Source organism: Microcebus murinus, chromosome 9, assembly GCF_040939455.1.
Source record: "Microcebus murinus isolate Inina chromosome 9, M.murinus_Inina_mat1.0, whole genome shotgun sequence".
In the NCBI taxonomy this organism is placed as follows: Eukaryota; Metazoa; Chordata; class Mammalia; order Primates; family Cheirogaleidae; genus Microcebus; species Microcebus murinus.
This window is the reverse complement of record NC_134112.1, coordinates 81,984,625-82,010,341: the sequence shown is the minus strand read 5'-3', so window position 1 is coordinate 82,010,341 and position 25,717 is coordinate 81,984,625. Positions and strand designations below refer to the sequence as shown.

The 25,717-nt window shown below is 38.5% G+C and overlaps 1 protein-coding gene across 2 annotated transcripts in view; it reads right to left on the bottom strand.

Annotated features, from left to right (window-relative positions):
* Positions 1–10,653, bottom strand: part of KLHDC10 (kelch domain containing 10) — a 55,593-nt gene extending 44,940 nt beyond the window's left edge. Inside the window, exon 1 of one of the 2 annotated variants that reach the window (XM_012789210.3) lies at positions 10,369–10,653. In XM_012789210.3, the coding sequence (XP_012644664.1) occupies positions 10,369–10,534 (166 nt within the window). In that variant the 5' untranslated portion in view covers positions 10,535–10,653. The remainder of the gene's footprint in view (positions 1–10,368) is intronic. The other variant, XM_012789211.3, reaches the window with a different exon arrangement.
* Between the last annotated feature and the right edge of the window lie 15,064 nt (positions 10,654–25,717).

The following is a 25,717-nucleotide window of genomic DNA, read 5'->3' as shown; positions in this document are numbered from 1 at the left end:
AAATATGTACACAATGACAATTACTAACTCATTCAATAAACATTTACTAAAAGCCTACAATGAGCCAAGCAGTATTGCAGTCTCTGTAGAAGATGATAGGGAAATAAGACATTATTTTTGCCTTTTAGGAGCCCATAGCTAGTAAGCAGGTAAGTTCAAAAACAGATAATTGCAATTCAGTGTAAGTGCAGTATTGTGGTCTTTTGTATATACTAATGAAAGTGGTAGCACAAAGAAGAGGAAGAATAGCATGGGCTTTAAAGTCTCACAGACTGGGTCTGAATCCTAACTCTGACATTTACAGACTGTATAAACTTCAGGTAAATTATGTAGCTTCTCTCTAAGCCTTAGTTTCCTCATCACTAAAGAGTATGAAAAAGTTACTTACAACCCAAGGTTATAAGGATGAAATATGTTAATACTGTCAAACACCCTGAATGGAGCCAGACACATAGTAACTACTCAATAAATGTAAGCTATTTATTAAGAGAAAATAGAAAAAGTGCTGTATAGATCAAAGTATACTTGGGTGGGTCTTAGAGACAATTTTGAGAATGTCACTCTAGGAAGAAGAAATAGTATGTATGTACAGAATCATGAAACAGTGTAATGCAAGAAACTGCAAGTTTTGTTTTTTTTTTTAATCTCTCTTTCCCAACCTACCTTGTTCCAAGAATCATTTAAGGCAACTAACTCAAAATATTTCTATATACCTGAAATATAAAATGAAAGACATAAATGGTGAGGCTGGAGAGGCAGAAAGGGACAAACAGAAGAGTTCGGGTGAGGAGGAAGAATTGACAAGACTGTGTGACCAAATGGATAAGGGGTGAATAAAGGGAAGGCATCTAATGTGATTCCCATGTTTCTGGCTTGATTCACTACAATGATGATGTAGCCATTAAAATAATCAAGATAAGGAGCACAGGATAAAGAACAAGTTTGGCAGGAAAGTCGATGAAACTGGTTTTCAGACATGTTCTATTTAAGGTACTTACTTACCAGCCACTTGGTAGAAACATCTAGTGGCCACTGGTAAACAGGCCAGAAAGAGAGGTCTAAGCTGGAGACAGATTTGGATGTTGTCAGGATATTAATGATATTACTCAGGGAAAATAAAAGAGTAAAAAGAGAAAACAAACAAAAAAAGATATACTCCTGATACCAATATTAAAGTGCAGATAAAGGAAAACTAATGAGATGTTCAAGAGATAAAATAACTAAGAGCTCTTCAGGAATAGGAACTTTGTCTAATTATTATGTATTTCCATGGTCTAGCATAGGAGGTAGTTAAAATAAAATTCTAGAGAAGTTGGGTAGGATGAAGACTAAGAGATATCTACTGGATATAGCAATTAGGAAGTTATTACCTTAGCAAGAACACTTGAGTAGAAGATGGAGGCAGAAGTAACACTGCAATAGATTGAAGAGAGAAATCAGAATAAACAACAGAGTCCATTCTTTCTGAAAGCTTGGCAGTGAAAGAGAGAAGTAAAATAGGCCACCAGCTAGAAGAAAAACCTAATAGGTAATACATACGGTCAACTGAGAAACAGATTACACCTCCTGATAAAATAATAGAAACATAAATAAGGCTTGTGACTAAAACATTTAAATACAGAACACTTTTAAGAGAATCCCAAGTTCCTACTGGTGATATGTAATAATTATTTACATAATATTAAATAAAACACAATTCACTGATAAAGAACTAAAAGGAAAGTAAAATACCAAAAATGTTGATATAGTTGTCTTTAAGTGAAATACTATGGATGATTTTCCCCTTGTTTCAATTTTTCTGTATTTTCCAAACTTGAAAAATAAGCTTGTATTCCTTTTATAGTGGTGGTAGTAGGAGATAGAAAACAATAGGCTTTACCAAAATTTGTAATGTCTCAAATGTATAAGATACTTAAAATAGATTCTACCTCAAGAAAAACAGAAAACAGAAAGAAATGAAATATAAGCAGTGAGCAGAAAAGAAATGGATGGGAAAAATAAAACCAAAACAGAAATGAAATCTTCCTTAGAAGTAGTACAAAGGAATATAGACACAGCTGAAAACATAGTAAAGAACATGGATGACAGGACTAAGAAAGACAAGCAACATATAAATGGACTCTGAAAACCACAAAGCATTGTTGAAAGAAATTAAAGATCTAAATAAATGGAAAAACATTTCATGTTCATGTATTAGAAGACTTAACATTATCAAAACGGCAATAATCTCCAAAATGACCTACAGATTCAACCCAATCTCTATTAGTACCCCAGCTGACTTCTTTGTATAAACTGACAGGTTAATTCTCAAATTTACATGGAATTGCAGGGGTCCCAGAATAGCCAAATTAATCCTAAAAAAGAAGAATAAAATAAGCGGAGTCACACTTCCTGATTTCAAAACTTACTACAAAGCAACAATAACTAAGGCAGTGTGGTAATAGCACATGAACAGGCATACAGATCAATGGAATAGAAATGAGGGTCCAGAAATAAACACATAATATATGGTCAACTGATTTTCAACAAGGGTGCCATGACCATTCAATGGGGAAAGAACAGTCTTTTCGACAAATGGTGCTGGGACAACTGGATAGGCAGTTGAGATAACCCTTACTGCACACCAAATACAAAAGCTAACTCAAAATGGATCAAAGACATAAATGTAAGAGCAAAACTATAAAACTCTTAGAGAAAAACAGGAATAAGTCTTCATGACCTTAGATTTGGCAAAAGATTCTTAGATATCACACCAAAAACATAAGCAACAAGAAAAAAATAGATAAATTAGACTTCATCAAGACCAAAAACTTTTGTACTTCGAAGGACACAATCAAGAAAATGAAAAGACAACTACAGAATGGGAGAAAATATCTGCTAATCATGTATTTGAGAAGGAATTTGTATCCAGAATATATATACAAATTTTATAACAATGATGTAATGACAAATAACCCAATTAAAAATAGGGCAAAGGATCTGAATAGGCATTTCTCCAAAGAGAAAATGGCCAACACATACAAATGGTCAAAAATCATGGTTTTTGTGTGGCAAAGTCATAACATGTAACCAAAATGTTTGTACCTCCATAATATTCTGGAAAAAAAAAGCACATGAAAAGAAGTTTGACATCATTAGTCATCAGGGAAATACAAATTAAAAACCACAATGAAAGGCTACTTCACAGCCACTAGGATGGTTAGAATAAAAAACTCAGATAAGTGTTGGCAGGGATGTGGAGAAATCAGAACCCTCATACAGTACTGGTGGGAGGATTGCTCAAGGTCAGGAGTTCAAGACCAGTATGAGCAAGAGTGAAAACCCCCTCTCAACTAAAAATAGAAAGACATTAACTGCACAACTAAAAATATATACAAAAAAAAAAAAAAATTAGCCGGGCATGGTGGCACATGCCTGTAGTCCCAACTACTCCAGAGGCTGAGGCAGAAAGATTGCTTGAGCCCGGGAGTTTGAGGTTGCTGTGAGCTAGGCTGACACTATGGCACTCTAACCCAGGCAACAGAGCAAGACTCTGTCTCCAAAAAAAAAAAAGGAATGACAAAATATTTAGAAAATAACAATGAGAAACCTATAACCTATAGAATACAACTAAAGCAGTGCTCAGAAGAAATCTTATTTAAGCACAGGGGAAGAATGAAAACATTAAGCATTCAGTGTAAGATGGAAAAACCACCAAAAAATAAAGCTATGGAAAGCTAAGGAAAGGATTTAAAACAATGAAACTAATAAATTAATAAATAAGAAAAGAGAAAACAATAGAACTAATATTTAAAAATCCAAGAGCTGGTTCTAAATGAGAAAATAATGCAAGACCTCGCATATACAAAATGAGACATGATAATGGAGTAAATAGTCTCAGACACAGGAAATTATTCTTTCTAATCATAAAAGAATACCTTGCTCAATTCATACAAATAATTTTGAAAATTTAGGTGAAATGGATGATTTTCTAGGATATATAAATTACCAAAGCTCCCCTCAAAAGATACAAATTATAAGCAGCCAAATTATCACAGAAGTAGATATAACTGTCCAAGAGCTACCCCCCCCAAAAAAACGTGAGGACCAAATGAGTTCATAGAAAATACAACTAAATCTTTAACTTCAATGTCATTTAACCAGAAAGGTGTGGGGGGAAGGGGGGTGGGAATGCACAGAAAACGCAAACAAGCTTTGAAATAATGAAAGCTGGCATAATCCAACAAAAATAACACACAGAAAAGAAACCTTAATGCTTATGAGAAGTGACACAAAAATTTCTAAGCAAAGTTTAGTAAATAGAACCCAGCAGCACATTTAAATAACACACAAAGACAAAGCAAGTTGATTCGGCAGCCCAGAGGATGGTTCAGTAACAATAAATCTATTAGCACAATTCACCACAATAGTAGATCAAAGAAGAAAAATTACATAATAATTCCCACAGATGCTGAAAAGGCATTGGCAAAATTTATTTCCATTGATTAAAAACAAATTTTTAAATGATAACAGCTGGACACTTTAACATGATAAAATATGCATATTTTAATCTAAAGCCAGATCTAATCTTAACAGGAAAGCATTAAAAACGTCCTATGGAAGTCAGGAATAAAACAGAGATCCAATACTATCTTACTGCTTAATATTTTTGGAAAGTACTAGCCAAATCAATTTAACAAAAGAAAGAAATAAGTATTAAAAATGGAAAGAAGACAAAATTATTAATATTTGGTAATATTATTTAACTGTAACTTCTATTCTCTGGAAAAATAACTGAGAAACTATTACAGATAACATTAGAATTCCAAAGGTGGCTAGGTACAAAATTAATTCTAAAAAATGAATAGCATTCCCACAAACAACCAGATAAAAAATAGAAGTAGAAACCCCATTTATAATAGCAACAGAAAAGATATAATAACAAGGAATAAATATAACAAGAAATGTGAAAGCCTACATGGAAAAAAACTTTGCAATGTTATTGAGAGATGCAAAAGAAGACTGGAAGAACAATATATAAATATATATCCTGTTCTTAAACAGAAGAAATGAATAAAGATCCTGTTCTTAAACCTCAAAAAGATGTCAATTATCACTAAATCAATCTATAAATATAATGCAGCACCAATAAAAATACCAACAGGATGGAGGAGGGGGAGCTTGATTAGCTAATTCTAAGTTTTATGGGAAAATAAACAAGGAACATTTCCCAGGAAAACTGGGAAGGAGAATGAGGGAAGAGAATAACCAAAGAATGGGGTTATTAGGTATAATAGGTAATCTGGTCAATGAAACAATAAAAAGTCCAGTAATAACCCCAAATTATATGTAGGAACTAAGTACACCTATAGTCAATATTTCAAATCAGTAGGGAAAAGTTGGACTACTTAATAAAGGATACTATGATAACTGGGTAACCACCTGGAAGAGAAGTCGGATTCCCATCTCAATACTTTACTCAATTTATATTTTGTATGGATAAGTGCCTTTAACTTAAAAATATAATTCTTAAAATTACCAGGTGAAAAAATAAGAATAATTATTTTAATTTTCATTAGAAATAATTGAAATAGGAAAGGTCTTTCTTATGACACAAAACCTAAGCTCTGAAAAAGATTGACAAATTTAATTACGAAACATTTTTAATTTCTGCTGAAAAAATTAAACAAGGTCAAAAGACAAGTGAAAAATTGTGTAAAATAAATCCATAACATGTCAAAGGCTAAAAACTAATTTCATTAAAGCACAGAGTTCCTATAAATAGTATGAATCGTCCCAATACAAAAATGAACAAGCCCAGTGCAGTGGTGCATGCCTGTAGTCCCAGATATTCGGGATGCTGAGGGAGGCGGCTCTCCCCAGCCAAGGAGTTCAAGGCTAGCCTGGGCAATAAGTGAGATGCTCATGTCTAAAATAATTCATTAATTAATTAGTTAAATAAGAAAAATGAACAAAAAGCATAAATATACCACAGATAAAGGAAGCAAACATGGCTCTCATACCTATTGAAAAGATGCTTAAGAAAAATATTCCTATTAAATTGACAATTTAAAAAAAGGTTGATAACCCACTCTGTTACCAAGGGAACAAGGAAGCTAGCACTATAAAAACTGACAGTGCAACATAAACTGGTACAACATCTACAGAGGGCAATTTGACAGTATCTATCAAAGTTTAAATCTCATATATCCTTTGACTCAGAAATTATACTTCTAGGGATTAATCCTAAAGACAGGCTCATTCTCATATGCGAATTATATATGTATAAGGATATTCATTGTATCACTGTATTAGCAAGACTGTAAACATTTTAAATTCTCATTCAAACAAAGCAATACTCCAACTCCCACACGCCTGGAAAAAATACACAAGAAATTTATCATTGGTTGCTTCTAGGGAAGGAAGCTAATTAGTTGGGGTCACAGATAGAAGGAAAATTGCCTTTTACCATATGTTCTTTTGTACCATTTGGATTTTTACACATATTACTTATTTAAAAATTTTAAGTTAAGACTTCAGGATTACCTTTACTGAGCTTTACTGATTGTTACATTTTTCCTCCTCTTTGTCAGTTTTTCAGTTCCTATGTTTGTGTTCATGTTCTTATGTTCGCAACAATGTTTAGCTATTTTCCCAGCTAATACATTGTATTTAACCAAATACACACAGTTAAATCACAACAGTAATTTGAATTCCACTACCTCCACGCCTCCCTTGCTCCTGAGCTCTATCTCTGTGTACTTATTCTACAAAAAGAACAGTTCCCTGTTCTTTAGTGGGTGTACAGAGATTATGAGTTAGTAAAAAAATTCAAGAGTAAGAAGCTATCTACCAATTTCTTGGCCTACAAGGCAAACATATAATCACTACTATATTGTAGAAAACGGCAGAAAGGCAAGCTGCTCAAACAAGGTTTCACAAAATATCATTTGTGCTGTCACAATGAAAGCAGAGTCTACTTCACTGCTTTACATGTTTAAGATTTTGATTTTATCTATTTGTCCAGAGTGAGTGGGACTAAAGGGGATTGAACCACACTAATCAAATGCACTAGACACTAACGTCTTTACACATAATGCCAATGTATTAATTTAGAATTTTAAAATAGATATGTATATGTGTGGTATACGTACGCATATATGTAAATATACTATATATAATATATATTTATCCCAAGATTATCAAATCATGCATATCAAAGAATCACACACAAATAAGTATGCCCAAGGAGAACCACAAGATGCTATGGATGTGTATAGGGAGAAGAGACTTAATAGTCAGAAGGGTCAAGGAAGGATTCCCTGAACTGAGCTTGAACTGTGATCAAGCTGAGATGCAATGGAAGAGGAGTTAAGAGAATGGAGCGAAGAGTATGAGGGCTCTTGGATGATGGAATAGCATGTATAATGACCCTGGGGCAGGAGGAGGCATGACATGTCACATATTCAAGGAGGTAGGAAAAGATCAAAAAGCAAAAGAACATAATACAGGACTAACTGTTAGAGAGACACCAACCATGTGGTCCCTTTTAGGTCATATTAAGGATTTTTTTTTTTTTTTTGAGACAGAGTCTCACTCTGTTGCTTGGGATAGAGTGTTGTGGTGTCAGCCTAGCTCACAGAAACCTCAAACTCCTGGGCTCAAGCAATTCTACTGCCTCAGCCTCCTGAGTAGCTGGGACTATAGGCACGTGCCACCATGCCTGGCTAATTATATATATATATATTTTTTTCTAGTTTTCCAGCTAATTTCTTTCTATTTTTTTTAGTAGAGACGGGGTCTTGCTATTGCTCAGTCAGGTCTGGAACTCCTGAGCTCAAAGGATCTGCCGGTCTCGGCCTCCCAGAGTGCTAGGATCACAGGCATGAGCCACGGCGCCTGGCCATATGAAGGATTTTTGCCTTACCCTAAGAGCAATGGAAAGCCAGCTGAGGGTTGTAAGCAAGGCTGAGAATGGAGCTGTGCTTGCAAAAGAGATTAGTGTGCTATATAAATTGGAAGGTAAAGAGTAGCAGGAATAGTGCTTAGAAAGCTACTGAAGGAGACCTAAGTGAGGAATGATGGTAGCATGGATCAGAGTTATGGAAGAAGTAAAACAAATACTGATTTATTTATGGTGACTGATTACACACAAAGTGCAAGGGAGAGAAAAATGTTAAGGAGGATGCTCAAATTTCAGGTTCGCATAACTGGATGGACAAAGATAATGCTATCATTGAATGAGAGAGAGAACACTCCAGGAAGACCAGGTTGTTTTGTTTCATCTGGGGCTGGATGGAGGGTAGAGATGCAAAAACTAAGAAAGAGTTCTGGGTACTCAGTATCTGGAAGTCTTGGTAGAGAAAGATGGAAAATGGCATTAGAGGTCAAAGGACAGAAAAAGTTAACCATCTTATACTAAAAAAAAAATTGTTTTACTTCCACGGTTAGCCATAAAAAGGGACTAGACATTCCTATTCCTCTCCATTACCTAAAATCTTTTTAAACCTCTCAAAATACAAGAGAGAAAAGGTGGGGAGGAGGAGTGCTTAAAAGGCAATACCTGGAAGAATAAAGAATTGGTATGACAGAATTTCAAAGTATATATTGAGATATCAGATGTTTCCCAATTTTGAGAGTGAGGAAAAGAGATGCCTACATAGGGAAGAAGGTATGAAATATTAGTCAAGAGGAAAAGAGAGTAGAAAAGAGAGGCTCATGACCCCACTTCAAATATTTTCCCAGTTTAGACACGTTTATCTTTACCTCCGGACAAATGCCTGCTCTTGGCCTTGTGCTAAGGGAATGCAGAGATAACGCCACACCGAAGCCCCTCATCAGAAATCATGGCTTCCACTGCCATCATGTGGTAGCAGTGGGGAAGTGCACCACCCAGGTTCTAGGAGCCTGAAAATGCCTACATGGAGCCCATGGTATAATAATTAATCCATGATCAAAGACCTAAAGATTGTGGTAGCAGAGGAAAAATTGGTGATAGTCCTTGCTAAGAGATTTATCTTCTAAGCTGTCAATACACTAAAATCTTTCTGTTATTAATTTGGGGTAAGAAAAAAGATTTCTCCTTGTGTCTTCTTCATGTTAAAAATATTTCTAGGATGGCCAGTCTGATATTATCTCAAACCCAACTCTTGGTATATTATATATTTGACTACTTACAAATGCCTCAATTTAATTTTAATGGCGCATATAAATAGGTTAATGTATATTCCTAGCACACATCAATAACCTCACCACAAACTAAAGCAATTGCCTCACTGATTTGCTAAATTCCCTTTGTTACTTCCAAATTAATCAAATAATAATAATTTTTGACCACTTAGAAGTACAAGGCACCATCATAAACACGAATCAAAAAAACAATTCATCATGTTCTCAAAACTCATCAGCTAAACAAATATATCACTGATAAAGTCAACTTCAACATTATTCACAAAAAACATGGTGAATCATTAACACATCATTCCTGACAGTTCTCTTCTTAGTAAAAATCAGCTTGCCCAATATAACATTTGACATTCTGTGCATTATTTAACCCCCTACCTTCCTTTTACTAAACTGAATATTTACACACAAATGTATCTCTTTAAAATTGTCTACACATACATATCGACTCGATTTGATTTTGTTTCTTAAGGCGTCTGAACTCAAGGATAGGGTATTGTAGGCCAAAATGTGAAACAATTGTATTGGGTACATTCTCCCAATCCTTGTTTGCTTTTATATGGTGGACACACAATAATTTTGTCACTGAGTATATTCTTTCTCTTCTTTTTTCTCCCCTTAAAATCTAGACACCATTATCCATTCTGTCTCTGGACATTCCAAAATATTAATAATTCAACTAATTTTCCCTAATCCTCTTGGTTCTCTTGCCCACACACTCCCCAGTCAACACATCCCCCCCCCTCCCGTTTCAGAATGCCTAACTCTTACACACTCGGGGTGGATTTTACAAAATCACTCCTTGGAATGTGCTTCCCTCTTCTCTCCTTAATTTGGCGTCCTTTTTGAAACAATTTCCCACATGTAGGCGTCAATGTCTTTCTTTTACAAGACCAAACTGAGGAAGGGGAAGAGATTTGGGAACCGAGTAAGCGAAACATTTGGGAATGTCAAAGAGACAACAGCCTTTCCTTTGAAAAGAAAACACAACTCTCAGCACAGAGCTTTCAACAGAGCAAAATTACTTTTCTTCGTGATGCTCCTGTTCCCCTCCTTCCTGACCTCAAAGACACCTTCCCTTTTCTCTGATCCCCAGTCTTTCTGCTATGCCTGGGGCCTGCCTTTCCTTCTCCAAAGGAAAAGAAAGGCAGGGAGAAAAGGCAAGCCGTGCCCGCAAAGCTGTCAGTGTCCAGTCCCACAACTCACCTGGCAGGTGCGGCCGCCCGGAGAGTTGCACGAAGCGGTTGAGCTGGCCAGTCCCCCGACCCCCGCTGCCCCCACTGCCCCCGCTGGCCCCGCTACCTCCACCACCACCGCCGGCGGCGCCTCCGCCCCTCCGGCGGTTCCTGTCCCAGCCCTGTGCAGCCGACATGACCAGCTAACGACTGCCGCAGCCCGGTCCCGGGAGTCTCTGACCCGGCGGCACCAGCGGAGTCTCCTTCCTGGGCTCCTCAAGAGACCCGGGAGACAGGGGAAGGGGGAGCGCCCGGTCCCACCAGAGGCCAATGACTGATCGCCTTGGCCAACCAGCCAATGGCCGGTCGTCTTCTTGGTAGGTGAAGGGAGGCGGAGAGAGACGTGGTAACCATAGCTATGGCTAAAAAAAAAAAAGTGGGGGGAGAGAAAGGCAGAAGCAGCCACTCATCGCTCGCATCAACCGCAGTGGGGCCAGGCGGGCCAATCGAAGGCCGAGCGAGAGAGGCCACGCCTGCAGAAGGACTCCTGGTACTGCAGGCAGGTTAGGATCCTGGAGCGCTTTCCCATAAACATTGCTGTCAGACGCAAGATTTGCCCATAATACACACATTTGGGCGCAGTACAGTGTTCTGCCACCTTTGCAGACTAAGATCCCATTCCCTGACGGTTGACACACACAAAAGGATCGGTTGGGAGAGGAGACGGGGACCCGGGGGCGGAGTCAAAGCTTAAATGTAAGAATAAGACATTTCTGGGTTTCATTTGTCTCCTAATTAGATTGGCTGAATTACTCCCTTTATAAGCCACGTCCCAAACAAACAAACAGGCTCACCAATAATCTTAGAAATACAAATTGAAACCCCAACTAGAAACTATTTCTAGCTAATTAGTAAAGATTTTTCAAATAACACACGGCAGTGTGTAGAGTGCCAAGGAAAAGGTACATTCATAGAAAACTGATGGCTATGCAAATGATTTGTTCGATCAACTCCTTTTTTGCTAGTAGAAAATTTTAACCAGCTTAGAATATATATAGTCTATAGTCAAATGGAAATGTAAAATTGAATAAAAGGCAGGAACAGGTACGGAAGATGAAGATATGCAGATGAGGAATTCTGATTATTCCAAAATTAAACAAATTTTGCCTTTCAACTTACTGGGCACAATGCAAAAGGGGAAAACACAAACTATTCATTGATGTTTTATATTAAATTCCTCAAAGAAAACAAAAACTTTTCAAGGTCCTTAGATCTGATGGATTATTTTTTTCTTTTGTAAGAAGAACCTTACATGTTACGCAGGAAAAAGAGAGAAACACGGTTAAAGCTGAAGACATATACGCCTTGGGTCTTGGCGTGCAGATTTCAAGTCTACACTAGCCCTGTCTCTTTTTTCTCCTACTGCCAGTCCCTGCAGGCAGAGATGTTTTAGCCATTAAGCATTATAACACATTGCTTATGACAATGTTGAGATGTGAAAAAAAAAAAAGTCTATGGCTCTAAAATATGAAAACCAAAATTAATAAATGGTAAGTTTTCTAAAGAAACTGTACCATTGAGTGACCAAATAGATGAGAGGAATTTTTCTTTGTAAGAGTATTCCATGTAATAAACAAAGAATTATATAGAATGTCACCATTTTGCAGTCTCTAATGAATTAAGAGATCAACCTATTGAGCATCAACCACTGGTAGTGTCACAAAATAAGAGGGGAGACATTATATGCCATTCTGGAGTGGGAAAGGAGTGAAACGAGTCTGCTTGAGATGACATTGAAAAGGTAAACTTCATCAAGGAGCTTGGATTGAATCCTAATGGAGTGAGGAGCTATTGAAGGCTTTAGGCAGAGAGGTGACATGATCAGATTTATGTTTTCAAAGATCACTCCAGCTACAGTGAATTGAGTTGAGAATTTATGCTGGAAGCTGTTCGCTGCCATGGGTGAAGATTCCTATAAACAGCAGCCTCAGGGAAAAGACCTCTGCTCCCAAATACCTTCTACCTGCCTCATTAAAGATCTACCATGTCACATTATGTGTGTTCAAGAGCACTATAATTAAAGTTTGGAATTCCCGTTTAGACTATGATTTAAATGCAATATAGTTCTAGCACTAAGTCATATGGTTTTATAACCATCAATTATACAGACAATGCTCTTTTAGCAGTGTTTTGTAATTCAAAGACTAAAAAAGAATCAAACTGTAGTTTTTAAGGTTTTTATTTTTTATTTTATTTTATTTTTTTGAGACAGAGTCTTGCTTTGTTGTCTGGGCTGGAGTGCCATGGCATCAGCCTAGCTCACGGCAACCTCAAACTCCTGGGCTGAAGCAATCCTCCTGCCTCAGCCTCCCAAGTAGCTGGGGCTACAGGCGCATGCCACCACACCCAGCTATTTTTTTTGTTGTTTGGTTGCCCAGCTAATTTTTTCTATTTTTTTGTAAAGACAGGATTTCACTCTTGTTCAGGCTGGCCTCGAACCCCTGATCTCAAGGGATCCTCCCACCTTGGCCCCCTAGAGTGCTATGATTATAGGTGTGAGCCACGGTGCCCAGCCAGTATTTTAAGTTTTTGAATAAGTTTTAAATTATAAAATTAAATTTTAATTTTAAAAATAATGAATTCCTTATCATATAATCTTCAATAAATAGAAGAATATATAGAAAAAACAAAACTCTCTTCTTTCCCCTTCCCCCTTCCTCTAATTGTACTCTCTTCTGCAAAAGACTGTTAACAGTTTGATATCTATCCTTCCAGATCTTTTTCTATGTATATACATACCCATATGTGGACCTATGTAGGTATTCTATTTTTGTTTATTACATAAATGAGATCGTACAGAATGTATTCTACAGATGGCTTTTTGTTCTTTTATACAGTATAACTATACATCGTTACTCTTTTTTTTAACAGGACTTTGTTATTCTTTTTTTTAACCTGTAGTCATTCTTTTGTCACCATCAGTGAAAAATGAGCAAAGATCTCTGAGCCTCAAATCATCACATTGTGAATTTAAAATATAACTTTTTTAAAAAGCACAGCAAAAATCAAACAAAAAGGTGTTAAAGGAAGTCAAAGATTCCAAATAAATAAAAACAAAGTTGGAGTAGCCTTCAGCATATGAAGAATTTTTCACTGAAAAAAAAACAAAAAACAAAGAGGCTGGGTTCCATGACTCATGCCTGTAATCCCAGCAATTTGGGAAGCCAAGGTGGGAGGATCACTTGAGGCTAGGAGGTTCAAGACCTGGTCAACATAGTGAGACTGCATCTTTGCAAAAAAAAAAAAAAACCCTAGCTGGGGCGGGTGCAGTGACTCACACCTATAATCTTAGCACCCTGGGAGGCTGAGGCAGGCAGATCGCTTGAGGTCAGGAGTTCAAGACCAGCCTGAGCAAGACTGAGAACCCATCTGTACAAAAAAACAGAAAAATTAGCCAGGCATGGTGGCAGGCTCCTGTGGTCCCAGCTACTCAGGAGGTTGAGGCAGAAGAATTACTTGAGCCCAGGATTTTGAAGCTGCAGTGAGGTATGATGACACCACTGTACTCTAGCCAGGGTAACAGAGCAAGACTCTGTCTCAAAAAAGAAAAAACAAAAAATTAAGGGGTGTGAGGGGGATTCTCTAAATGGGAAAGATAATTGGTCATGGTCTGAGTGGATCTGGGTCTACCCATGTCAACCATACTACACAATAGGTTGAAAAAGTCCCACTGACTTTCATCTGCCCTGAGGAATTTGTTCTCAGGACACTGTTTTGATTTCTCCATGAAAATATTACTGCTTAGATCAGAGATTCTTAACCTCTATCAGCCTGGTAGAGCCTATGGACATATTTGCAAAATAATCTTTTAATGCATAAAACAAAATGTATAGGATTATAAAAGAAACCAATTTTACTGAATATAGCTATCAAAATATTAAAAGAATTTAATTTGTGACATAATAATTAATATGCCTCTTTACCACATTAAATAACAAGTCAAATTGGAGTCTAATAACTATTGTAGTTTAAAATGAGGAATAAACAGTGTTTCTATGAATTTTCAGTAACCATAATGGGATATGAAAATATCTGGATTTCCATTGGTGAGAGAGTTATAGTACAGTTAATACTACTGTGGTTTGTTGCCAACATTTATAATTGATGGAAATGCTAAATTACAATTATAAGATTATGAAAATAATAGTACTTTTTTCCCACCTATATTCATCTCCTAGGTGTATTGGTTTGCTAGGGCTGCCATAATAAAATACCACAAACTGTCTTAAATTTATATTCTCACAATTCTGGAGGCTAGAAGTCTAAGATCAAGCCATTGGCCAGATTGGTTTGATCTGAAGCCAGTCTCCTTGCTCTGTGCATACACACCATTAGTGTCTCTTTGTGTGTCCAAATCTCCCCTTCTTATAAGAGCAGTCAAACTGGATTAGGGTTCACCCAAATGGTCTCTTTTTAACTTAACTAGTTTTTTAAAGGCCCTATCTCCAAACATGATCATATTCTGGGGCACTAGGAGTTAGGACTTCCACATATGAATTTGGAGGGGGGTACACAATTTAGTCCCACTGTTAGTGTAGATAGGAAAGTAAGACATGAGCAGAGGAAGTACAGAACAGATTGTATAAACAAACAAGATAGTGAGTAACAAAAACATGCAAGGTCAGTGTAACCCAAGCATCACAGAATGTTAGCATAAGGAAAGTGAAACATGGGCCAGATCATTTCATCAGCATAAAGGCAAAAAGACTTGGGCAGGTAAAAGGAGTCAGACTCATGGTTTTTTGGTTTTTTTTTTGAGACAGAGTCTCACTTTTGTTGCCCAGGCTAGAGTGAGTGCCGTGGCGTCAGCCTAGCTCACAGCAACCTCAAACTCCTGGGCTCAAGTGATCCTCCTGTCTCAGCCTCCTGAGTAGCTGGGACTACAGGCATGCACCACCATGCCCGGCTAATTTTTTGTATATATACTTTTAGTTGGTCAATTAATTTCTTTCTATTTTTAGTAGAGACGGGGTCTCGCTCAGGCTGGTTTCGAACTCCCGACCTCGAGCAATCTGCCCGCCTCGGCCTCCCAGAGTGGTAGGATTACAGGGGTGAGCCACCGCGCCCGGCCGGACTCATGGTTTTATACATTGGCAAAGCTGCAAATAAACCTGGAAATCTCTCAGGGAAAAACATAATCATCTTTAATTCCTTTAGTACAAGAGGAATATAACCAAAGTCTCACAGACTTAAGGCATTCCTGGAAGAATACAAACTATGAATGCCATGTAACAATGAAATTAAAAACAGTAGTCAACATGCCTCATTAAAAACAGGCAGTGATCCATACACCTATGGACAATTTTTACAAGGGTGCCAAGTCCATTCAATGAGAAAAGAATTATCTCTTCAACAAATGGTATTGGAGCAACTGGATTTCCACATGCAAAAGAACCAACTTGGACACCTATATCACACCATATGTAAAAATTAACTCAAAATGGATCAATGATCTAAATATAAGAGCTAAAGCCATAGAACTATTAGAAGAAAACATAGATGTGAGTCTTCATGACCTTGGATTTGGCAACAAACTTTTAAATATGACACCAAAGGCATAAGCACCAAAGAAAAAAATAAATAAATTGGGTTTCATCAAAATTTTAAACTTTTATGCATCAAAGGACATTATGAAGAAAGTTAAAAGACAACTCACAGAATGGGAAAAAAATACTTGCAAATCATATATCTGATAAGGGTTTAATATCAAGAATATATAAAGAACTCCTAAAACTCAACAACAAAAAACAAAGCAACCCAATTAAAAAATAGGCAAAGGGCCAGGCACAGTGGCTAATGGTTGTAATCCCAGCATTTGGGAGACTGAGGTGGGAGGATCACTTGAGGCCAGGAGCTTGATACCAGCCAGAGCAACATAGCAAGATCCTATTTCTACAAAAAAAGAAAAAAGAAGAATTAGCCTGGTATGGTGGTGAGCACCTGTAGTCCCAGCTACTTGGGAGGCTGAGGCAGTACAATAGATTTAGCCCAGGAGTTTGAGATTACAGTGAGCTATGATGACAGCACTGCGCTCTAGCCTGGGCAATTAAGCAAGACTTTGTCTCAAAAACATAAAAATAAAGTAAATTAGAGGTTACCAGAGACTGGAAGAAGGAAGGAATGGGGAGTGTTTGCTTAATGGTTATAGAATTTCTGTTTGGGGTGATGAAAAACTTTTGAAAATAAATATTGGTGATTGTTGTACAACATTATGTGTAATTAATGACACTGAATTGTACACTTAAAAATAGTTTAAATGGTAAATTTAATGTTATATATTTTGTACCACAATTATAAAAAGAGGGAGGGGAAGAACTTTTGAAGTAAAACGATAGAACACCAGAAGACTGAATCCATTCAGTAATGTCAACAACAATATTCTATTGAACTTGGCTTTGTTTGGATTAAAATTTGAAAAGTATTTCAAAGAAATTTTTATGGTAATTACTTTATTCTTATTGGTAATGTTCTTGTACTTACCTGATAATAAACTTAGAAATGAAAATCTCTGAGAAAACAACTTATTCTAGAAAACATCCAAAATCTGAACTTTACTTGCTAACAAGAAGGGGGAGGTTGCCCAAAACTGCTCCTGAACATGGGGCAAGCCTCCTCGGCTTTCTGAGCCATTTCCTCCTCTGCAAAATGAGAGGGTTGAATTTAGTTGCCTGTATTGATTCCTTGATTTTTTTAGTGTCCATGTTACTCAAGGGCCCATGATTTGTGGTCAAACAAGCATGACTTTGGACTATGAGCCAAAAAGAATCAAAAGGGCAGTCAGGTGAGAGGTTTTTATGCAGCTACCACACAAACTTAGTCACATTAGTCCGCATGTCACCTTCTGAAGTTCTTTTTTATTTTCTGTCCCACTCATTACACTATAAACTCCTTGCTACATCTTCAGCACCTAGAACAGTACCTGATACATGGTAGATATTCAATAAATTTTTGAGAAATTACTAAGTGAACAATTCTGTACTAGGTTCTAAGGGTGAGCGCAACAAAAGAAACTAAGACAGATCAGAATGGTTTCTTCCCAATTCCGGTCATACCTCCTTCCCTTGAATGTATTTGAGTCTACTCTGTATTATAAATATTTGGGGTTTAGTCTTACTTCCAAAATCAAGCATTCCTTCTGGCCTTTTCTATTACTAACAATTCCCACCATGTCCCTCTGCCATCTCCCCTAACTCCATATCACCAGATTATAAATTGCCTTGAAGCAGGGCCTGTGCTATTCTCTGCATTGCCCAGCTCCAGAGGGAGCTGTGCTATTTTCTGCATTGCCCAACCCTTCCACAGGGTTACTCGATAAATATTTGTTGAATAGAAGAGAACCTCTACCAAGGAGAAAAATGACAGTGAGAAGATATTGTATCAGGTACTCTTTAAATGCCTGCACCCACTCCAAAACAAGGAAAATATATAGAATTGTGTATAATCAAAGAGCTGGAATTCTCCCACACACATCTCAAGCTCTGCTTGTACAATATGAGCAGGAAAAAGAGGTCAAACAGAGCATCTCCAGATATAGGTCTCTTGGTACCCTTAACGGAGTGATGCCATCCCTGAGGATGGCACTCCCCATATAGTATTTCAGGTAAGCCAGAATGCTGTAGATTTACTGAGGATGATTGTGGGCAACAGATGAAGAGGGAATCATAGCATACTGTAACTCCTGAGAGCTGTTCCATAATAGCATGGGCCTATGTCTACTTTCTAGGCTTAATCTTACCATGGAATCAACTAGTGCTTGGGCATAATTATAATCATGAAAGCACACACACGCACATGCACACACACACTGAGTATCTTCTGAATTCAAAGGTACTATGCAAAGTGCTGGGAATATAAAAAGGAATGAGAAATTACAGTTGGCCTTTGAGGTTCTTCAATCTGATTGGTAAGGTAAGAAATATGCAAAAACGATAAAGAGTATTCATACAGGTTTTGTTCTGTCAATACTGTATTAATTCAGAATGCTACTTTGTGAAAATCCTACTCTTTCTCAAACTGGTTTAGAAGAAGGTGAACTATAAATAAATGGATAAAAATTCTTTCCATGATCCTGATATTTTACTTTGTGCCTTCAAAATTCAAAAGTTCATTGGGAATGCCAGATGGACAAATGAAACAGACAAAAGAATATATAGGGGAATGTCTTCATTTAAAACACACAATATGGCTTCTTAAATATAACACCAAAACTATAAGTGACAAAATGAAAAATAGATAAATTGAACCTCATCAAAATTAAAAACATTTGTGTTCCCAAGAACACAATTAGGAAAGTGAGAAGATACCCCACAGAATGGGAGAAAATATTTGCAAATCATGTATTTGATAATGGGATATGTCAAGTATATAAAATATATAGATCAAGAATATATGAAGAATTCCTAAAACACAACAACAAAAAAACATAATCTATTTAAAAAATGGGCAAAGGACATGAATAGCTATTTCAAATGACCAATAAGCACATGAAAAGTTATTCAACATCATTAGTAATTAGGGAAATGCAAATCAAAACCACAATGAGATATAACTGCATACTCACTAGAATAGCTAAAAGACAGGCAATAATAAATGTTGGCTTGGATGTGGAGAAATTGGAACCCTGATATGTTTCTAGTGGGATTGTAAAATGGTGCAGCCATTTTGGAAAGCATTTTGACAGTTTCTTAAAATGTCAAATATAGAATTACCATATGATCCAGAAATTGTACTCCTTGATATATACCCAAGAGAATTGAAAACATATGTGCACACAAAAGCCTCTATACAAATTTTCATAGTAGCATTATTCATAATAGCCAAAAAGTATAAACAACCCAAATGTTTGTCAGTGGATGAAGTGATAAACAAAATAGATATACCTATACAATGGAATATCGTTCAGCTATATAAAGGAAAGAAGGACAATACTAATATATGCTACAACATGGATGAATCTTGAAAACATTATGCTGAGTGAAAGAAGCCAGATACAAAACCCACATACTGTAAGACTCCATCTGTATTAAATGTCCAGAATAGGCAAATCCACAGTGACCAAAAGTAAATTAGTGGTTGCCAGGGACAGGGGGTGGGGAGGGAGGAATGGGAGTAACTGCTAATAAGTATAGGGTTTCCTTTGGGGGTAATAAAATGTTCCGGAATTGGTTGTGATAGTTGCATATATCTGTGAATATACCAAAAAACACTGACTTGTTTACATATTAACGAGTGAATTTCATGTTATGTGAGTTATATATCAATAAAAAGTAGCCTGTAAGAAATGAAAATGTTTGATAAATGTGACCCACTTAAAAACCTATTGAGCCAGGTGTGGTGGCTCACACCTGTAATCCCAGCTACTTGAAAGACTGACATGGGAAGATTACTTGAGCCCAAAAATTCAAGACCAGCCTGGGCAGCATAGCAAGACCCCCATCTCTCAAAAATTAATTTTTTTCTTTTTTTTTTAATTTTGGCATATTATGGGGGTACAGATTTTAAGGTTTCAATAAATGCCCTCCCCCCCCAAGTCTGAGTTTCCCACATGACCATCCTCAAAAATTAATTTTAAAAATAAATAAAATTGCCGGGCGTGGTGGCTCATGCCTGTAATCCTAGCACTCTGGGAGGCTGAGGCAGGAGGATAGCTCGAGGTCAGGACTTCGAAACCAGCCTGAGCAAGAGTCAGACCCCGTCTCTACTAAAAATCAAAGGAAAGTAATTAGCCAACTAAAAATATATAGAAAAAATTAGCTGGGCATGGTGGTGCATACCTGTAGTCCCAGCTACTTGGGAGGCTGAGGCAGGAGGATCGCTTGAGCCTAGAATCTGAGGTTGCTGTGAGCTAGGCTGATGCCATGGCACTGTAGCCCGGGCAACAGAGTGAGATTCTGTCTCAAAATAAATAAATAAAATTAAAATCTATTAGGTGTCATGGTTTATAGAAATTAAATTTTTACTAAAAATAGAAATTTTGCTTTTTGACATATTTTTCTACTTCATGAAAGAATTATACTAGCAAACATAGTATGTTTAATACATTCCTAACAAGAGAGGCTCTGCATATCATAAAAACCTTATCAGTTTAAATTTATGTGTGTTGTCACATTAAAAACCACACACACACACACACAAGACTGTCTAACAGTGGAGCTACCCATAGAGCCGTCTGCTTCCCCCAGATAGACAAAATGGATAAGCAGACACTAAGAGGGAGATTAGCATGCAGAAGGTTTGGGGGGAGGGCTCTTGGATCAACACCATGGCAAGGAGGGAGAGGAAGCAGGATTGGGCAGGGGGAGAAGCCGGACAGTGTGTGATACAGTCTCAAGGGAGGCCCAGGGACCCCTGCAGGAAACTCTAAAGCTGAGTGGCCCTTCAGCATTGTCCTGAGTAGGGCCTGGGGTGGGGGGCTGGGGCTTTCATAACTCCATCTTGATTAGTCCCTGGATGCAGGTGTCCCAGGAAGGGAGTAGGGGGAAGCTCAGGAGAAATGGCTTCCTTTAGTCAAGTAACTCTTTAAGGAAGTGATGGCCAAGGGCTTCCTGCTACTGGCACTCCCAGTGGCTGGGGAGGTCAGTTTTTTATACCTGAAAGGCGATGGTGTGATGCATCACTTCTTTCACCCCTACACTAAAACGCTTAGGAAGAAAACTAGCACTTACCCAGAACCTACGATGCACCGACCATTTTTATATACATTATCTCATTTAATCTCATAACCAGAGGTTATTTGACCTCAAGGCCACATGTTTAGTGATGGCAGTTAGATTGTGGGGCCATCCCTGACTCCATAACTCTTTACTTCACATCACACTTACCCAGTGACTATTTGAAAATTGGAAATTTTGGAAATATTTATTGATTCATGTCTTAAAACTGACATCTTTTGAATATGTGTGTGTTAGGCACTGAGGAATTACAGAAAAAAGACAAAATGTCTTACCCCCCATACATATATATATAATATATATATTAAATATAAAGAAATAAGTATTTATGTGTCAATATATATATAGTCATCCCTTGGTATCTCAAGGTATTAGTTCCAGGACCCCTCTCATATACCAACATCCATGGATGCTGAAGTCTTTTACATAAAAAGATATAGTATTTGTTGATAACCTATAAACATCTAAATCAACTCTACATTACTTATAATACCTAAAACAATATAAATTCTATGTGAATAGTTGTTATAATGTATTGTTTAGAGAAAATGACAAGGAAAAAAGGTCTGTACGTGTTCAGTACGGAAGTAACCATCCTTTTTTTTTTCTTTAAATATTTTCAACCCACGGTTGGTAGAATCCATAGATGTGGAACCCACAGATATAGAAGGCCAAGTGTATATATCTTTCAATCAGTTATTTGGGCCTGAGGCCTCCTTAAAACCTATTCCTCACCTGCCATGTATAATCTATCACCATGTCCTGTTGTTTTCTACATCCAAAATATAGCTTGCATCTGCCCACTTAGGTTGTCTTCAACCCGGTTTTAGCCCACCATTGCCTCTGTTCTGCCAGGGCTTTGTCAGCAACCTCCTAATGGTCAGTCTGTATCATCTCTTGGCTCCAATCCACTCTTTACACAGTCTTCTGAGTGATTTTTCCCAAAATACACAACTTTTCATGTTACTGCGATACTTAAAGTCCTTCAATGGCTGTCTTTGGTTTTTAGGGTGAAGTCCAAATCCTTTAGAAGGTTTATAGGGCATGGTGTCTCACACCTGTAATTCTAGCACTTTATCAGGCTTGAGGCAGGAGGAACACTGGAGGCTGGAAGTTCGAGACCAACCTGAGCAACATAGCAAGCCCCTGTCTCTACAAAACATAGAAAAAATTAGCCTGGCATGAGTTTGAGGTTGCAGTGAGCTATGACGATGCTATTGCACTCTAGCCTGAGTGACAGAGAGAGGCCTTGTCTCAAAAAAAAAAAAAAAAAAGATTAGTAGACCAGACTGCTAATATTATATTTGATTTTGAGAAAGTAGGATGCTCAGGAATTGACAACATTTCTGTTTTTTGAGACAGTCTCACTCTGTCTCCTGGACTAGTGTGCCATGGCGTCAGCCTAGCTCACAGCAACCACAAACTCCTGGGCTCAAGCGATCCTCCTGTCTCAGCCTCCTGAGTAGCTGACATATAGTTGTGCACACTACCACACTTGGCTAATTTTTGTATTTTTTGTAGAGACGGGGTCTCACTCTTGCTCAGGCTGGTCTTGAATTTCTGAGCTCAAATGATCCTCCCACCTCAGCCTCCCAGCGTGCTAGGATTACAGGTGTGAATCATTGTGCCAGACCTTTTTTTTTTTTGCCTCCTGCTATCCCCAGTGCATATTATGCCAAATACCAACTTGTTCCTCATAGTTGCTGCAGCTCCCATTGTTACCGGTGCTAAGAACAAAAACCCTAGGATAAACCTGATCCCTCTCTTACACTCCCTCACCATCCATATTAGGAAATACTAGGTGCCCTTTTACAAAATATGAATCTTGAATCCAGCCACATCTCCTTAGCCTTGAAACTGGTCCACTAACCCTCACAAGTCTTACGGCAGAAGCCTCAACTCTGATCTTCCTTCTGCCTCCCTCAACCCCAGTGTATTCTCCAACATGAGCTCAAATGGAGCCTGTGGGCAGAGGGCATTGTGGTAATTTCACCTCCCCTCTCTGACCAGTTTCATCTCTAAGCATTTGAGATTCAGCATTAACTCCTGGGTTAACCTTACAAGTGTGTTTACATCAGTTGACAGAAATGGGCATACTTCCATAAATGGAGGGTGTCATAAACCTAAGACCCTAGGTTTGGGGCTTCTCCACGGTCCCAAGAGCAAAGGATTGGAAAAAAAAAATTCACAGTATTTGCATGTGCCGGTCCCTCTGCCTCTCACACTGTCCCACATCCCGTCCCACTGGATGTCAGAAAAAGGGACCCTACCGCGAGCGCCTCACTGGCGCGGACACAGGGGCCGGGCTGAAGAGACGTGAGCAGGTGCACCTCACCGGGGACTGTGGGACTTGGGCGAAGATGGAGGAGAGGGGATGGTGAGGGCGCGGAGGACACAGCGGTTACCTGAGCAGGTGCCTCAGCTCCGCCGCCGCCCTCGGGCTACGCGGGCGGGCCGAGCGGGGCCGGGAGAGGCGGGAGACCCGGGCGGGACCGGCACGGAGGTCGCTCCCCTGGCGCTGGCGCGGGTCACGCTGGGCGCCTCCGCGGAGCCTCAGAGGCGCCTCCGTGTGGCGGGGACAACTCTCCACCTTCTGGCTCAGTTTCCTAGGCCCCCACCCGGCGCTCCGGGCCTCTCACCAGACAAGCAACAAACTTTCAACGGTCTAAGTATGTTGGCATCCTTTGTAGGAGGAAAAACTTGGGTAAGACTATTGTTGATGGGTTGGCACTCAGAGGCGTGTTGATTGAAGCAAGTCTTTCTCTGATTGGCTGCATCAAGCGTGTGTCATTGATTCAGTTTACAAAAGCATGTTCCCTGTGGTGAGTTATCATTGATCAATTTAACTTAAAACTGGCTCTGATTGCTGGTTGTTACCATGACTAACAGGACAATCCATCTTTCCCTAGGATTATGGGTACTTTTAAAATTCTTGATATTGGGCTGGGCACGGTGGCTCATGCCTGTGATCCTAGCACTCTGGGAGGCCAAGGCAGGAGGATCGCTTGAGCTCAGGAGTTAGAGACCAGCCTGAGCAAGAGGGAGACCTATCCTACCCACACTCGCCTACCCCCCCCCCCGTCCTCCCCACTCCCCCCCATCCCCTCCCCATGTGTACTAAGAAAAAAAAATAGAAAGAAATTAGCTGGACAACTAAAAATATATACAAAAAATTAGGCGGGCATGGTGGCCCATGTCTGTAGTCCCAGCTACTCGGGAGACTGAGGCAGGAGGATCGCTTGAGCCCAGGAGTTTGAGGTTGCTGTGAGCTAGGCTGATGCCACGGCACTCACTCTAGTCTGGGCAACAAAGCGAGACTCTGTCTCAAAAAAAACAAAAACAAAGAGTATGTATTTTTTTAGCTTAATTTATTTGCTTTTTATTATGTTACTGTCAAACATACTCAATAGTAGAAAGAATGACATAATGAACCCGTGAGTCTATTATACAAATCTTACAGTTTAAAACATTTTGCAATCTTCTTTCATCTACTCCTCCACATGTTGTTTTTTTTTCCTGGAGAATTTCAAAGCAAATGTCAGACATCATTCCAGTTTACCCATAAATACCTCAAGATGTATCTCTAATAAAGGACTTTTAAAAGCCATAGCCACAATGCCATTATCACATATAACAAAATTAACAATAATTCCTTAATATTAACTAATTCTCAGACCATGTGCAAATTTTGCAAAAGAATAATGATATCATCATATAAATGAATAATGAATATTTACTGCTAATCATTATCATCCTTCCTTTGCAAAATTTAAGCTGGCTAAGCAGAGAAGAAACAATGGCAGTGGTGGTTTTAGGAATAGTGGAAAAGTGGTTAGATCAATAGGTTGCAGGCGCTGGTGGGTGGGACCTTGTGAGAGTCAGGAGCTGGAAGGGTAGGACATGATCACACTGTCCTCTTTGCCCCTTGTTCAGGCATGTCAGTCTTCCAACCTGGGGTGTTGGAAGATTCTGTGTAGATTTCTTTCCTACAGTCTCATTCATCTTAGCTCCAGCACCTGTTTTTCTCAGGAAAATCTGCAAACTAAATAAGGTTCTCCTATTATATCCCTCAGTGTATCTGTTTTGGAGCACTTATAATCATAATTTTAAAACTACAGAAAAACGTATTTGTTTGATATCTAACTCCGCTAAGAACTACCTACATTTCACTACTGCCATCGCTGGTGCCTGGAACAGTGCTAATGGGACACTCTCAATAAATATTTGTTGGACAAAAGAAGGAGGGAGTGCTCCACAGTGTCAAATGCCACAGATTTCTAAATCCACCCGTAACACGGTTTCTAAGAAGGATTCCAAATTATTTGCTCTCAAGTGAGGGTCACCATTTCCTCACTTGTAAAAAAATGTAACTTAGGAGGGCCCTGTGAGTTAATTAATTGAAGACTAAATTGAGTCTCTCGTCCCTGCTGAATTTGAAGAGACATCACTCTGAAAATCTCTTATCAACCTAAATATGCTAATTCATAAAGAAAACTATTAATCTAGGTTGTCCTAAATACTACAGCTCTCCTTAAACTCTGGCTGTAACATTCTAAGATGATCAGGAAGGGGTGGGTTCCGCGGTTTGGCTGCTTCAGGAGGCGGCGTGTTTTAACCGCCCAGAACGGAAGTTCCTAAGCCTTCAAACCC